The 16,074-nt window shown below is 37.2% G+C and overlaps 3 protein-coding genes across 6 annotated transcripts in view; 1 reads left to right on the forward strand and 2 right to left on the reverse strand.

Moving 5' to 3' along the window:
• Positions 1-12,746, forward strand: part of LOC119769568 (heterochromatin protein 1-like) — a 45,151-nt gene extending 32,405 nt beyond the window's left edge. The window contains exon 3 of the mRNA XM_038262501.1: positions 12,534-12,746. Within this exon, the coding sequence (XP_038118429.1) occupies positions 12,534-12,746 (213 nt within the window). The remainder of the gene's footprint in view (positions 1-12,533) is intronic.
• Positions 12,747-12,811: 65 nt separating this feature from the next.
• On the reverse strand, positions 12,812-13,629 carry LOC119769569 (heterochromatin protein 1-like). The gene is made up of 3 exons (XM_038262509.1): positions 13,582-13,629; positions 13,134-13,452; positions 12,812-12,990 (listed from the first exon to the last, which is right to left on the reverse strand). Exons 1-3 carry the CDS (start codon positions 13,627-13,629, stop codon positions 12,812-12,814), a joined length of 546 nt encoding a protein of 181 aa, XP_038118437.1.
• Positions 13,630-14,324: 695 nt separating this feature from the next.
• The window catches only part of LOC6039075 (neuropeptide F receptor), a 37,223-nt gene continuing 35,473 nt past the window's right edge, over positions 14,325-16,074 (reverse strand). For 3 of the 4 annotated variants that reach the window (XR_005276685.1, XM_038249137.1, XM_038249138.1), the window contains exon 5: positions 14,325-15,506. Coding sequence is in view for 1 of the 4 variants with exons in the window: in XM_038249137.1 (XP_038105065.1) it covers positions 15,426-15,506 (81 nt within the window). In the remaining 3 variants the exon portion in view is untranslated. The remainder of the gene's footprint in view (positions 15,507-16,074) is intronic. The other variant, XR_005276686.1, reaches the window with a different exon arrangement.

Here is a 16,074-nt window from a genome sequence, read left to right on the forward strand (position 1 = left end):
CGGTGGGAGAGGCAGTTGAAGTGGCAGCGACGGAGCCTCAAAAATCGTGCAATTTGCCCTTAACCAGCGATTATTGGTGGGAAAGCCGAGCTTTTCTACACGCGAGAGAGGTGTGAGAAGAATTTAACCGAAAAGAATGCAAGGAAAATTGAAAATTGTGCTTGTGATAACGTGACTTGAACATTATCACCTCAACAGATTCTTAGCGGAAGAATGCTAGATTTATTTTTAAATTTCCAATCATATTTTCTTATTTTTTAAGTTACAATAATTGTAGTTTGATTTGAATGCATTTTAATTCTTTTTTTTTTGCATAAATAAGCTATAGTAAGTTATAGTAAAGAAAAATTATCGTTTTATTTTTATTTCATTGGAAAAACTAATCATTTCTATTCAATTTAATCGGTGAAACCTTTTATAACTTATGCCAATCTTAAAAAATACATAGGAGAAATGATTTGTTTTACTCCTAGACCACGCTTCCACTAGCCGAAGAAATGAGAGGGAGAAAAGAATAAAGAGCGCTCTTTAGTGTCCCGTACGTCAAATCCAGTTTGCATCACAGCTTGATGATTTGTAAATTTGTAACCACACATGCATTGGCACGCTCTGCACTGGCACTTTAAATTAGCACTTACCTCAAGTTCTACGCACACTGCGCATTGCACAGTGCTAGTGCTATTTTTTAGCACTCCCTTATAGCACTCCCATAAACTTTTTAAAAAAAAATAGGTTTGCACTAGTCTTGCTGGTCAATTTGGTGCATTTTAATGAACTGGGATACTGTTTGTGCCCCTAACGGCTACAAGCGTTGATCCATTCGCTCAAGTACTGAAAATCTAGTAAAAATTTCAGGCGTTCATGCCATATTGAAAGACTTTTCGCGATAATCTAAAAGAAAAAAATGGCGCTTTTATTACACCAAAATAAAATTTGTGTATTGCTTATTGCGAGATAAAATCACGTTTCTCCATCGCTGTGAGTGACAGGAGATTATTGCCGCCTAACTACCGCAGTGTAAAAATCAGCAAGTTGAACTGAAATTCTGCGTTGATTTGGCTGTCAACTTGGTTTGTTTTGAATATTTTCCAAAAAGTCAGCTGGAAACTCAAGGCAACCTTTGACAACAGCCAAAAATTTGTTCTGTGGCTGTCATGCGGCCATTATCCTGCGGTCGTATCACCGCGCGTGAACTCTAATTATTAACGCCCGCGATAATACCTTGTAGAGAATAGAACCATGGACCTTTCACTTCCAAGTCTTCAACGCAAGCACTGCACTAAACTTTCTGATAAAAAATGATGAAATTATTTGCACGACTTTCCAGTGGTCGATGACAACCAAACCCAGATAAACAAAAGAAAAATGCGTCCTAGTTACCAGTTTCGCTAGAGTGCAAGGGCGAGTGCTATGATAAAATAGCACAGTGCAATTCGCTAAAATACTTTTTGCAATTCCGTCGTGAAACTACTTACTTTTCCTGTCATTCTTGAACGAAGAAATAGCCTACTTTTCTGTACCAAAAATAACAGAATCGAATAGCAACACTTTTCAAAATAAATGCTGAAAAGTTCTACTTTTCAGCACTCAAACGGGTGCTGAAAAGATGAACTTTTCAGCACTTGTTTCGAAAAGTAAGACTTTTCAACATTTTTTTGATTTAAACGATTTATTGACAAAAAAATTGAAAATTTGACATAAAATTTCACTCAGTGTGTGTTTTTTGGAATTGCAAAAAATGTTGTATGGAACTCGTTGCAAAACTTGATTTTTTCAGCACTCTTCGTATTTATCCAACTCGGTGAACCTCGTTGGATAAATGTACGACTCGTGCTGAAAAATCCTCTTTACAACTTGTTGCATAAACTACTATTAAAACCATAAGTCTACCAGAAATTGCTTCACAAATCATGATCAAAATCACGAAAACTTTCAATTGCTTCCATCCCATGGTGTCGAAGTGCATGCACCCAAAAGGCATTGAACTTCGTGCATCACGTTTGCATGAGATGCCGAAAATACAACAACATCAGCACCATCAATGGCAACATCTTCTTTGAGGGGGGATAGAAGAAAGCGCCAACGGTGAGGAGTATACCGAGTTTGCCCCAACAACCGGTTTCAACGTTCAAAAGAGCGCCAAATTCCAGCTCCGGCTTCCCGAGTTTGCACGTGGATGTACGGAACCGTTGCGTGGGCGTCAACAAACATACCTCAAATTTCAGGATTGTTTTGACTTGTTTAACAAGCTGCAACAGTAGTCAGCTCAGGAGTTCGGTTCGTTTATCTTGTCTAACACGACTTCATGCCCATCGCTCATACCTGAGCTAGTGATGAAACCATGGGAAAGATGAAAAAGAAACGGATGATCTTTACTTTGAAGTTACAGCAGAACCCTGTAAGTTTGACAGAAGGAATTGCATAGTGATGGCCAACCAGCTTGCCATAGTTGAAGTTGTCAAACCATCAGGGTCACACTGTAGTGAGATTTCCACGTGTTTTCCACCGAGCTTGATACGCTGAACCAGCAACCTTCAAGCCTGTGCTACGCAGATGAAGTCTCCGGATATGCCTGGCAGCAGCTGATCTGGCCACGATGTGGGTCAAGGAGAGTGCCTTTGCCTTCCTTTCTCCATCCCTCGCCTGATAAGAGCTGGCGGAGAAGCGATTCACGGCGGAAGGCTTGTGTTATGTCTGGCGGAGTTAATTTATGCTCCCCGGTGCCGATAGTGGAGCTGCCGGTTGCGAGGAGGAAATTATGATTGTGGTGAAAAATTGCTAGAGAATTGTGACGAGACTGGTAAAGTAGATTATTTTTTTTATTTTCAACCTCTTTAAAAGTAAATTTGTGAAGTTATATTTATGGAGAAAATTAATTGAATAGAGGGAAACCATAGAACTTATCATTTTTTGTTTATTCCATTTGAGACATTTAACAAAAAGAACGTAGTTGGCAGTTACAGATATGGAATCAGTGAATTTACCGAAGTAATGATAAAGAATGAATTAAAAATCACGATGATCAAAAAATCACGTTATCTATTTGTGATGCTCTACTTGCCTTTATCGCAACGCTATCAACTGATTTCAATTTCAATTTTAATTTCAATACGTTATCATTTCAGTAAATGAACAGTGTTGAAACAGCTGTTTCTTCCCATGCCAAGCTTACCAACCTCAATGAGCTGCGAAATTATATTTTCATTTTGCATATCATTATAAAACCATTAGTCACACAAAAAAAAACACACACACACACACACGAACAATCACAGTGTACCGGCATCAATTCCCAGGAAAACGCTGAACTGTCATCACTGAAACAGGTCAGCTCGTCGACGGCGACATCGATGTTTATTAGCTTTGGCCATAATTTGCAGTCGAGCTGGAACGCGTTGCACGCCTCACTGCTTTCAACTATCCACCCTGTGCACATATCTGTACCGATGAAACATTCTCAACCTAATCATCCAGCATTAATTACGCAACCAGTGACGTGCGGTGGTATGTTCCGTTCAATCAGTTATATATAGAGTTGTCCGCGCGATTTAGCTGACTGCAACAGAGTAGGTATGTGACATGTTGCCTAGTACGAGAACATTTATATCGCTACAATCATTTTTGTTTTTTGTAAATATCTGAGTTGAAAATACCGCAATTTCATTCTGATTTTTTTTTTTCGTTTTCTGATGGAATTTTGCATTGTATAAAACATCAGTACTGCCATTCGATCACATTAGAATAACAATTTCTTTGTACTGTTTTAAATCGTTTTTGAAAAAATGAACATTTCAGAACACGTTTTGACGGTGCTTTGCAAGTTTGATCGAGCCTGAACTGCCTTCCCAATGAAACTAGCACTTCATCATGTAATCAAAGAACCTACCCCCTGAAATTTATTTAAAAAAAACAAATGTGTAGTTGATTAGAGTTGGAACGTATTAACAGCTCTTGTGGTAAACAAACAGGACAGGAAAAAAAATACACTAACGCTTCACATCGATCATTGATAAATAAATCCTAATCTGAACATATGTGTTTTGATAATAACCATGCTAGATCGAGCGAGAGTGACATAATTTCCAGCAGCCGGAGTCGGCAAATTTTCAACAACTTTGTATGGGAGTTGTCAGAATCGGAGGAATTGGGTATTTTTAAGAGAACTGCACTGCCCATGTTCGCATAAATGTCCCATATGCAAGAATAGCAAGCTGAGAAAAACGCATTTGAAGTTTGTCCCACACATAAGGCTACGTGTTAAGTTTTCTGCAAACAAACTGGAATTTCTCCCGATTTCTAGAACAAAGTAGGGGAGAGTGGGGAGACTTGATCTTTTTTTTTGTGTATCGCTGATAGCTCTGTCAATATCTGGAATTACAAGCCATGATATTAACATTTAAAAAAAGTGTTTTAACATGTATTTTACACCTGCCCTGTTGTTTTGCAATCATAAGTTCACAGTTCACTTCACACATTGGAATTCTACAATAAATGAAAATATGTTTGATCATTTTCATACATGCTAAATATAATTTAAACGCAGGATAATGCATTTGAAATCGTTTTCAGCTGGTAAGACTTCCATTTCCAAATTTTAAAGTTTTGCCTACCTCACCTTACTGAGGAAAGGCTATAAAATCTCTCGAAAAACGAACTTCTTAATTTGACCTCCTAGACCCACATTCATGTATACATATCAACTCAGAATCAAATTCTGAGCAAATGTCTGTGCGTGTGTTGGGATGTTGATAAAAAAAAGTTTGCACTTGATTATCTCGGCACCGGCTGGACCGATTTGGACCGTTTTAGTCTCATTCGATCCGTCTTGGGATCCCATAAGTCGCTGTTGAAAATTATAATGTTTAGTTTAGTACTTCAAAAGTTATGCTAAAAAACGATTTTAACAATGATCCGAAAGATTGTAAAAAGGGTGGTTTTTTGCAAAAAAAAAAAAACCCGTCATGTTACACATTTTTAGAAAGGTATTCGAAAGACCTTTTCAACGAGTTCAAAAGATTGAAGATCTGACGACCCTATCAAAAGTTATAAGCAATTAAGTGTTATCTATGAACTTTTAAGAGGCCGGATCTCAGATATTTTGATGAAAACGTTGTCCGGATCTATCATGCAGGGAAGCTAGCCATTCAGCTTCTACGAAAGTGACAGAGTCAGAAAAAGCTATTTTTAACAACCGCACCACTACACTCTCAATCACGAGAACCTTAGGTAGAAAGCCATTGGCGTCGCCAGCATTGAAAACTTTGAAAACGATATAATTGATGAAAAGCTTAGAAAGTTCCTATTGGAATCCAATGAACCCTGTTAAATAAACTTACGAGATCACGAAAAAATGAAATCTACATTAAGGCGATTTTAGGAGCACACGGGAAACAAATTGATTGTAGCCGTTAGAGAGCCTATATGGAGAGGCGAAATGTCACTCTCAGGGTTCCAATCCAACTGTCAAATCGGGGTTCCAATCGAGCAACAAGATCATGCAAGAACAAGGTTGGAATCAATTTAAAATAGTTTTGGTAAAAAAAACGATACTTATAACAATTACAAGTATTGAAAAACTGTTGTTGATAATAATCTGGTAGTTTTTGTTATGTTTGTGCTTGTTCGGTATAAAAAAAGTGCCAGCACGAAAGAAAACTACAAGTTTTTCAACCTTAAATTTGAATGACTTTGGGTGTTTGAAATTTCTCCCAGAACATTTCATTTCCTATGTAGGTCCCTAGTAGCCGTCACAAAGTTTTTGCATAAACATTGGATAGTTATGCAAAAACGGACAGGGCAAAAGAAACCAAAAAGCTACGAAATCTTACATATTGTAGGAAACATCGGTAGACAAGCTACTACAAAACGAGTATAAGTCGAACCACAAAATATATGCGCTAGCATTCTCGCGCCAGTATTCGAAGCTCAACTTGACAACTTGTCGACTTGGCGACGAAGTGTCGAAAATCGATGCAGTGTGATTTTTTCACGATTTTTCCGATTAAAATTCATGCTGAATCGACATATTTACGAAGATGGAAATGACGTCCAGCCTTAAAGTAAAATCTATACCTTTCTTTAGTAAGAAAGGCAAAAGTAAATCGTTCTAAAAATTGATCGGGATTGCCGATAGATGTGAAATTTGTTTCAGATGCTCACTCATGGCCTGTACTATGAATGTAGAAAGAAATTTCGGATAAAATTAGAAACGAAAAATGTTGGCGAAGGTCACCAGGTGGGCTTTTACCTAATCAAATCAAATTATTCGCTCTACAGCATTGCCTTGGCGTTCTCGATTGCGAGACTCCTACTCGAAACTAGGTATCCGAAGGCTTGATTGTTGAGGCAATTGCAAACCTCTTTTTACACCTTAGCTTCCATCCACCCCGGGATTCGAACTGACGACCTTTGGATTGTTGGTCCTACTGCCTACCAGCGACTCCACCAGGACAGGACCCAGGGAGACGACTCCTACACCTGGACTGAGCTAACGACCTAACCTCTAGGTAAGACCGGGGCCAACATTTACTTCCCGTCCGACGGAAGGCGTGATCAGACAAATCTCGTCTCAAAATTTGCCATCGGGACCCTCTGGGATCAAACCCAGGCCGACTGGGTGAGAGGCAATCACGCTTACCCCTACACCACGGTCCCGTCTTATGGTAGGTTAATCAAACGGCTCTAACTCCAGAACCATATTATGAATCTGGATGAATATTTGGGAGGTTGTAGAGCTCGAAAAATGCAATTTTTGAGATAAATAAAAAATTTGAAAATGAAAAAAATGACCATATTTTTATTTGAAAACTGTGTACCACAGGCAAACATCACTTGACCTCCACGGAATTTATTTTCTCAAAATTCGAGGGTTGGAGATAGACGAGTTCTGTCAAGGTGAATCGATGGAGCGTCGAAAATCGATGCAGTGTGATTTTTTAGCAATTTTCAGATTAAAATTCATGCTGAATCGACATATTTACGAAGATGGAAATGACGTCCAGCCATAAAGTAAAACCTATACCTTTCTTTAGTAAGAAAGGCAAAAATCTTAAAATTGATCGCTTTTGTGTTCTGATTTCGAGTGAGTTGTCGGAGAATTATCTAGTTTTATTGTTTTAATTAGGTCCGGAAGAAGATGTCTTCTTTTTCATAAACAGTTTTCGCAATTATTTTTGAGTGACAAAATTAAATCTTTAAAAGTCGGGAATTCAACCATGAGATTCTAGTGGCAACTCTGGACCTTCAAAGTACATTACATGAATTTTGATAATGTGTCCCGTTTTCGAGATAAAGTTCATATGAGCAATTCTCTACCAAAACCGGAAATGGATTTTATTTGTATTTTTTTATTTGGCTCAAACTTTGTGGGGGCCTTCCCTATGACCAAATAAGCTATTTTGTGTCATTGGTTCACCCATACAAGTCTCCATACAATTTTGGCAGCTGTCCATACAAAACTGGTATGTAAATATTCAAACAGCTGTAACTTTTGAATGAATTTTTTGATCAATTTGGTGTCTTCGGCAAAGTTGTAGGTATTGTTGAGGACTTTTGAGAAAAATAGGTACACGGAAAAAATTTGAGAATTTTTTATCAACTTTTTTACTAAAACTCAATTTCCCAAAATACGTATTTTTGATTTTCGAGATTTTTGATATGTTTTAGGGACAAAAATCCGCAACTTTTGAGCTATAGAGAAACATGGTCAAAATCTGCCGCCGAGTTATGAATTTTGAAAAATAGTGATTTTTGGAAAAAATCGAAGTTTCATGCAAAAACAAGTTTGACATTATTTTTTAATGCAAAATTAAATTTACAATCGAAAAGTACTTTACATATTTTTTGATAAAGGGCTCCGTTTTCTAGATATAGCCACCGAAAGTTTGATTTTAGCGAAATATTTGCAGTTTTTCAATTTTTTAAAATAGTGACCATGAGTGACCATTTCTAAAAATATATTTTTTGAAAAGTTCAGAAAATTTGCTATAAAATTGTCTAAGAGACATTGAAGATTGGACCTCTGGTTGCCGAGATACAGCGGCTTAAAGAAAAAGGAACACGAAAATTGAAGTTTTCTAAGTCTCACCCAAACAGCCCACCATTTGCTAATGACGATATCTCAGCAACTAATGGTCCGATTTTCAATGTTAATACATGAAACAATCGTGAAATTTTCCGATCTCTTCGAAAAAAATATTTTGAAAATTTTAAAATCAAGACTAACATTTTAAAAGGGTCAAACATTGAATATTACGTCCATTTAAATGCTAGTCTTGATTTAAAATTTTTGATAATATTTTTTTCGAAAAGATCGGAAAATTTCACGAATGTTTCATATATTAACATTGAAAATCGGACCATTAGTTGTTGAGATATCGTCATTAAAAAATAGTGGGCTGTTTGGGTGAGACTTAGAAAACTTCAATTTTCGTGTTCCTTTTTCTTTAAGCCGCTGTATCTCGGCAACCAGAGGTCCAATCTTCAATGTCTCTTAGACAATTTTATAGCAAATTTTCTGAACTTTTCAAAAAATATATTTTTAGAAATGGTCACTCATGGTCACTATTTTTAAAAATTGAAAAACTGCAAATATTTCGCTAAAATCAAACTTTCGGTGGCTATATCTTGAAAACGGAGCCCTTTATCAAAAAATATGTAGTACTTTTCGATTGTAAATTTAATTTTGCATTAAAAATAATGTCAAACTTGCATGAAACTTCGATTTTCCAAAAATCACATATAACTCGGCGGCAGATTTTTTGATCATGTTTCTCTATAGCTCAAAAGTTGCGGATTTTTGTCCCCTAAAACATATCAAAAAATCTCGAAAATCAAAAAATACGTATTTTGGGGAATTGAGTTTTAGTAAAAAAAATGTTGATAAAAAAATCTGCAAAATTTTTTTCCGTGTACCATTTTTTTCTCAAAAGTCCTCAACATTACCTACAACTTTGCCGAAGACACCAAATTGATCAGAAAATTCACTCAAAAGTTACAGCTGTTTGAATATTTACATACCATTTTTGTATGGACAGCTGCCAAAATTGTATGGAGACTTGTATGGGTGAATCAATGACACAAAATAGCATATTTGGGTATAAGGAAGGCCCCCACAAAGTTTGAGTCAAATAAAAAAATACAAAAAATAAAAATGGTCGAAATCGGCCGATTTCGTAGAGAGTTGCTCATATCTAAAATTGTTTTTGTAAAGAAACATTAAAGATTGGACCCCTGGAAACATGGAAATTTACGCGTTTTTGCGAAAAAAACTGGATTTTGGATCCATACTGACAATTTTGAACGCCAAATTACTTACCAGGCCGATTCGATGTTATAATTACCATGGATAGCATTGGTAACACACTTTCAAATAACGTTGTTTGATGTTGCGTACCTACCCTTAGCAAACCTTGGGCTTGGCCATGACGTTTATTTGACCATTAACAATTTTTCTCAAATTAATGGAAATGTGATATTTCGGTTGACCTTTGCGGGGAACATCAAACGACCGTGTGTTTGTATTAAAAGTGAAATTCGATATATTTGCGTTCGAAATGGCCCAACATTGATAAAGTTGCTTTATGTTCAAAATTCTGCCCGGCTCACCGGTCATCGCTCGTAATAGACTAAAATAGTATCTTTCTTTCTTTATTTATGTTTTTCCTTAGACTTGGTCTGTACAAAACGGTTGGCTAACTTTTAGTTTACAGAAACCGCTTACCCACTATAACGTCGGATGCTCTTTACAGAGATCTTATGGAAACTATATTACAGTATATCTTGGTAAAATTTACTATGGCTCACGAAACTCGGTCGCGGCTTACCCTAATCTAGTCTAGCGTAAATAAAACAAGTGAAGAAATTCCTGCTTGCGAGAAAGAAGTCACATTCTTTCGTACTACAAAAAGGAACAATGAATTTAGCGGTAATTAATTGATAGCATTCCCGTGCACACATTCCTGCTTCGATTCGCAATTAATTGACGTAAATTCATTGCTGGGCTCAAAAGGGAAATTAATTACGAAACAGTGGAATTTGTTCACTTATGTGGGCGTGGACTGTGGCTGATGTGAGGCTGGACAACACACGTTATCGAAATAAATGAAACTGGTGTCAGTATAATAATTATCACTTTAAAGGATCTGATGATTTAATTTAAGTAAGCTTCAGTTGAAAAAAATAGTTCTAATATATATCTAAGATCAATTTCAAATGAAATCAATCCAACAAAACAAACAATATTTCTAGTACAGTGAATCAGTAGTTGATTTTGCATTTTACTCGATTTTTCCTCAGTGAAATTCTTGTTGAGGTTTTTGTAATTCTGTCTAAGAATCTTATTCAAGTAATATTCTCAAATTTAAAAAAACTAAAAAATGAAGAATGATTAAAAATAAGAATAAGCTAACAAGCATCAAATTTGAAATAGAGCCATTCACTAGAATTTCACAACATTTTTCGAGTTTTAAAGTTTTGTATTTTTTTGTATATTTTTGGAGCAATTAAAAAAAAAACTTTATGAAGGTGAAGCACCCCTATATAGACATTTATCAAAAAGCTGAACAAATTAACTGCATTTTTAAACGTCGTTGATCGTACTGCTAGTGGCTGCCCCTTGAATTTTGAATATCCGATAAAATAAGTTTTACTTAATATCAACCACACGGAAAAAAGTCAATTCCTGAAATCGTGAATTGTGTTCATGAATATGCGAACCATAAATAAATTAAAATTCATAAATTCTAACAGGGTTGTCAGATTTTAATATCCTCTTATGATTGATCTGGACTTTATTTTCATCAAAATTTCTGAGATCTGGCCTCAAAAAAATGTTTAGTGAACACTTAAGTGCTCATAACTTTTAACAGGGGGGCAGATCTCTCGGATTTCGGTCATTCGATTTTTTGTATTTTTTAATCGGATTGATCCTTTTTTGGTGCCTTCGGTATGCCCAAAAAAGCCATTTTGCATCAATAGTTTGTCCATAAAATTTTCCATACACATTTGGCAGCTGTCCATACAAAAACGATGTATAAAAATTCAAAAATCTGTAACTTTTGAAGGAATTTTTTGATCGATTTGGTGTCTTGGGCAAAGTTGTAGGTATGGATATGGACTACACTGAAAAAATATGATGCACGGTAAATTTTTTTTGGTGATTTTTTATTTAACTTTTTGTCACTTAATCTTAATTTGCAAAAAAACACGTTTCAAAAGGGCGTAATTTTGAATGTTTGGCCCTTTTGAAATGTTTGTCTTGATTTAAAATTTTTGAAAATATTTTTTTTCGAAAACATCGGAAAATTTCACCAATGTTTCATATTATAACATTGAAAATCGGACCATTAGTTGCTGAGATATCGACATTAGAAAATGGTGGGTTGTTTGGGTGAGACTTAGAAAACATAAATTTTACTGTTTTCAAACACTTGCTTGGCAATATCTTAGCAACTAAGGGTCGTAGCAACAAAAGTTCAAAAAAGCAAAATATAGAGAATTTTCTCAGCTTTTCAATTTTTTTTTCAAAAGTGGGCAAATATGTGCACTAATTTTAAAAATTGAAAAACTGCGACTATTTTCAAAAAAGTCACCTAAAAATGGATTTAACTTGAAAACGGTGCACTTTCTCAAAATTTCACTGAAGTAATTTTTGATTGCAAATTGGATTTTACATCAAAAAATGAAGTTGAAAAATTTTTGCGACCAATTTTTCGATTTTTTTGAAAAAAATCTGTATTGATTAAACAATTCATAACTCGGTCAAAGATTTTTTGCACAACCTGGTAATTTCTGAAAAGTTGGCATTTGATGTCCTCTAAAGCATATCAAAAAATGTAAAAAAAAATAAAAATAGTGTCTTTTTGCAAATCAAGTTTTAGTGACTAAGACATAAATTAATAATCACCAATTTTTTTACAGTGTTTTATTATTTTTTTCAGTGTAGTCCATATCCATTAGGGTGGGTCATTTTTTTCGAAAGTGTTCGGATCCGGCTGAAATAAAGTCCATCTTGTAGAGGGTACCCATAGGGACTCTCATACCAAATTTGAGCTCATTTGGTTGAAAACTGGCTTGTCGCTCGGGGGTTAAAGTTTACATGGAAATTACTATGGAAAACGCGAGCTTTAACTTCAAACGCTCCTACAGGCTAAGCGACAGACTATAGTCCACACTTACACTAGGTAGCCGTGTCGGGGGTGGTCCAAGGAACATTTTTCTCTAAGGGTTCATGGTCATCCGTTCAACCCTGAGCTTGCGCAAAGCCGAAACATCCGGCGACGCCGGAATCCTTCGAAATCTCAGTTTTAACGGTCAACGCATGCTACGAAACTATGACAGAAGCATTGTTTGAATGAATGAAAAACGCGACGCCGAACGTCAACAAACTAAAATGGAAGCAACAAGTGAGGGGTTGCGCTCTCCCAACAAGGTGTTTTTACTTGAAAATATGGTAATAAAATTTAATAAGCATTTTGAAAATAAAATTCAGCGGATCGGATCAAAAAGCTAAGCTCTGATGAGTCCAGTTTCAGATCAAGTGGAAGGGCTGCGAGGATTCCGGAAACTCCTGGGAATCGGAGGAAAATCTCAACTGCCAGGATCTTCTGGAAAAAAATGCGCGCGAGGAAGGCGAAAAGTGGGCCAGCAGCCACGGCAAGCGATCTTCGACGGACTCTTACAAGGACTCTTACTCAAACATGAATCGGGCCGGAGAAGATGTTGAGAAAGCACCACCGAAACTGTAGAGTCTGCCAAGAGCGTCAAAAAGTTTGACGCTGGAGGACATAGCCCCAGCTCCGGTGGTTCCGGTTTAACGCACAAAGGCCAAAAACGGATTCGAAAAGGACAAGTGGCGGAGAAGTTGGAAGGAGTGACCGAAGAGGACGGCGAACGGCTGTTCCTGGTTCACTGGAAGGGAGTCGATGAGGTGGAACTGTTTCAGTCCAGGATCGTTCAGAACGTGCTCCGAAGCTACAAGAGCCGTATCATCTGCAACAAAGCATCCAAAAAAAGCGTTTAGTAGAAGTTCAAGTAATACAATGTTGAAGATATTCATAAAAAGAATAAAATAACTTTTATTGGTCTACAAAATAAATTTAAAAAAAAACTATATTCTTTAGTATGTTTCTCACAAATAGGAATAGTATTCAGGTAAGCTGAAGATAACCGCTTCATAAAGGCCAATTCATCCCTGTTCTGTCCTTCCCGTTGGCTCTTCCGGAGAAAATCCGCCAACGATGCCGCTGGCCCTTCCAGGCGAACCTCAAACCGTCTATTCCGCTGACCCTGTGCGCCGACCAACTGCTTCCCTCCATAAAGTCCAAACGTAACTACCTCCACGTGTTCTCTCCCGCCTTCCTCGCGCTCAATTTTCTCCAGAAGATTCTGGCAGTTGAGATTTTCCTCCGGTTCCCAGGAGTTTCCGGAATCGTCGCAGCCCTTCCACTTGATCTGAAACTGGACTCATCAGAGCTTAGCTTTTTGATCCGATCCGCTGAATTTTATTTTCAAAATGCTTATTAAATTTTATTACCATATTTTCAAGTAAAAACACCTTGTTGGGAGAGCGCAACCCCTCACTTGTTGCTTCCATTTTAGTTTGTTGACGTTCGGCGTCGCGTTTTTCATTCATTCAAACAATGCTTCTGTCATAGTTTCGTAGCATGCGTTGACCGTTAAAACTGAGATTTCGAAGGATTCCGGCGTCGCCGGATGTTTCGGCTTTGCGCAAGCTCAGGGTTGAACGGATGACCATGAACCCTTAGAGAAAAATGTTCCTTGGACCACCCCCGACACGGCTACCTAGTGTAAGTGTGGACTATAGTCTGTCGCTTAGCCTGTAGGAGCGTTTGAAGTTAAAGCTCGCGTTTTCCATAGTAATTTCCATGTAAACTTTAACCCCCGAGCGACAAGCCAGTTTTCAACCAAATGAGCTCAAATTTGGTATGAGAGTCCCTATGGGTACCCTCTACAAGATGGACTTTATTTCAGCCGGATCCGAGCAATTTCGAAAAAAATGACCCACCCTAATATCCATACACCCTTACCAAAAATTTTTTGAGTTCCAAATCCCACTTTTCATATGAATTTTTCAGTTTAACCCATATAACCATTTTTATGATTGTAGTACCTGAACTCAAAAAATCGTATGAAAAGTGGGATTTGGAACTCAAAAAATCATGATTTTTGGTGAGGGTGTATTTACAACTTTGCCGAAGACACCAAATCGATCAAAAAATTCCTTCAAAAGATATAGATTATTGAATTTTCACACATTATTTTTGTATGGACAGCTGCCAAATTTGTATGGAAAATTATATGGACAAACTAATGATGCAAAATGGCTTTTTTGGGCATACCGAAGGTACCACAAAAGATTCAGCCGGATTCAAAAATACAAAAACTAAAATCCTCAAAAAGACCGATTTCGTAGAGAATTGCTCAGGGTTGTCCGATCTTCTATATTTTGGGCCAGTTTGAAAGGTCTTTAGATAACTCACTCAACTCGCAAATTGTATTGAGACTTGTATGGAAAAATGTTTTATGTGAAATTGTTTTTTTCACATAAGCAGTACAAGAACAATGTTACTTTCAAATAAAAAATATACATACGAATACGTGGAAACTAACTCAATACACATTAAGAATGTCTGATATTCCTCGAATTAAGATCATACCAATTTATTGAAATCGAATGGATTCCTGAATCTCAATTGAAATTGTAGTCTCTATTACACACTCACAGGTTGAACGTCAAGGCCTCTAAATGATAATATTGATATACCTATAACCAAGTGGTTCCAAGTGAAATATCAAAGCGATGCAGGATTGTGCTCACCCCCATCAAAAATTATTCTTTTATCACACTGTTTCTTTCAGAGTTTAATGGCATATGGAAAAAAAATTGCGATAGATAACGATAACGATTGATTTGAATGTATGACAGTATACTGATCTACTGCAAAAAAAAATCAACAGTATTTAAAATAAGATTTAGTTTGTTCAAATCCAGCCTCACATTTGCCTTCCATTCAAGAATTGCTAGTATTTATTTTCTTCATAGAATCACTGTCAGACGTACGAATATATCGACAATAGAGTTATCTAAGCCCGATCTCACGCACACTAGCTTACCATTTGTTTTTGCTGGCGACCACAAATTTTAACCTGAAAATCCATCGTGTACGTACACGCAATACATGCGCACGTAGATAGCTCTATACTTATCATGCACCGCAGATTGCCCTTTCCTGGTGTGTAGAACCTCTAACCAGGTGTAACGCTTTCACCAGTACAGCTTTTTCGTTCAGCTCTCGCTTCTTTTTCGTTCAGCATACATCTAGGCGTAATCCGTTGACGCTCAACGCGATACTTTTCGCAGCAGCGAGCTTAAAACTACAATTTCTAAAGCAAAATCCTACCCTTCAAACGCTGTCCTCGTCACCGCAGAGCTTCATCCGGTCCTGTCGGTCCAGCTGCTCCAGGCGCTTCTCCCAGTGCGGATCCTGTGGGGGGGAACATTTTAGAAGAAGGCATTAAATGGACGGTCGAGTTTGCAGCCTCGGCAGAATCATTGCACATGGGTGGAAAAGCGGAAATGGACATGGTTATGGTTGATGTGCTGAAGGAGGAGTGCATCAAGAGGGCATTATACATGTGTCATAAACACTCTGTGGAGAGCACTAGGATTACGGTGTTGATAGATCCAATTTTAAGCTTGTTGGATGTACTTAAGGGAGGGGTAACATGGACGTGGATTTTGAAGGTGGAACTCAATCTAGTGTTGTGTTGTGCCTGAAGTGCTTATTACAAGGTTTTTAGTTCAGTTTATATTCGCAGGAGAAAACAAAACTTGTTCGAACCCAACAAAAAGAACCATGTCTGCTTGAACCTACAAATTCGATGGCTTGAATGGGGAGAGCACCCAAACCTTTTTTTACTCCAAGGAACCTTCTATCCCGGGATCCACGAAATGACGACTTTTTGATTGCGAGTCAAACCGTGACCATCGACTCCACCAGCTCAGGATTCGTTTGGTGTGTTGCTTGTACTTATGCCAGGAAGACAACTCCG

The sequence above is a fragment of the Culex quinquefasciatus genome, chromosome 1 (genome assembly GCF_015732765.1).
Source record: "Culex quinquefasciatus strain JHB chromosome 1, VPISU_Cqui_1.0_pri_paternal, whole genome shotgun sequence".
NCBI lineage: Eukaryota > Metazoa > Arthropoda > Insecta > Diptera > Culicidae > Culex > Culex quinquefasciatus.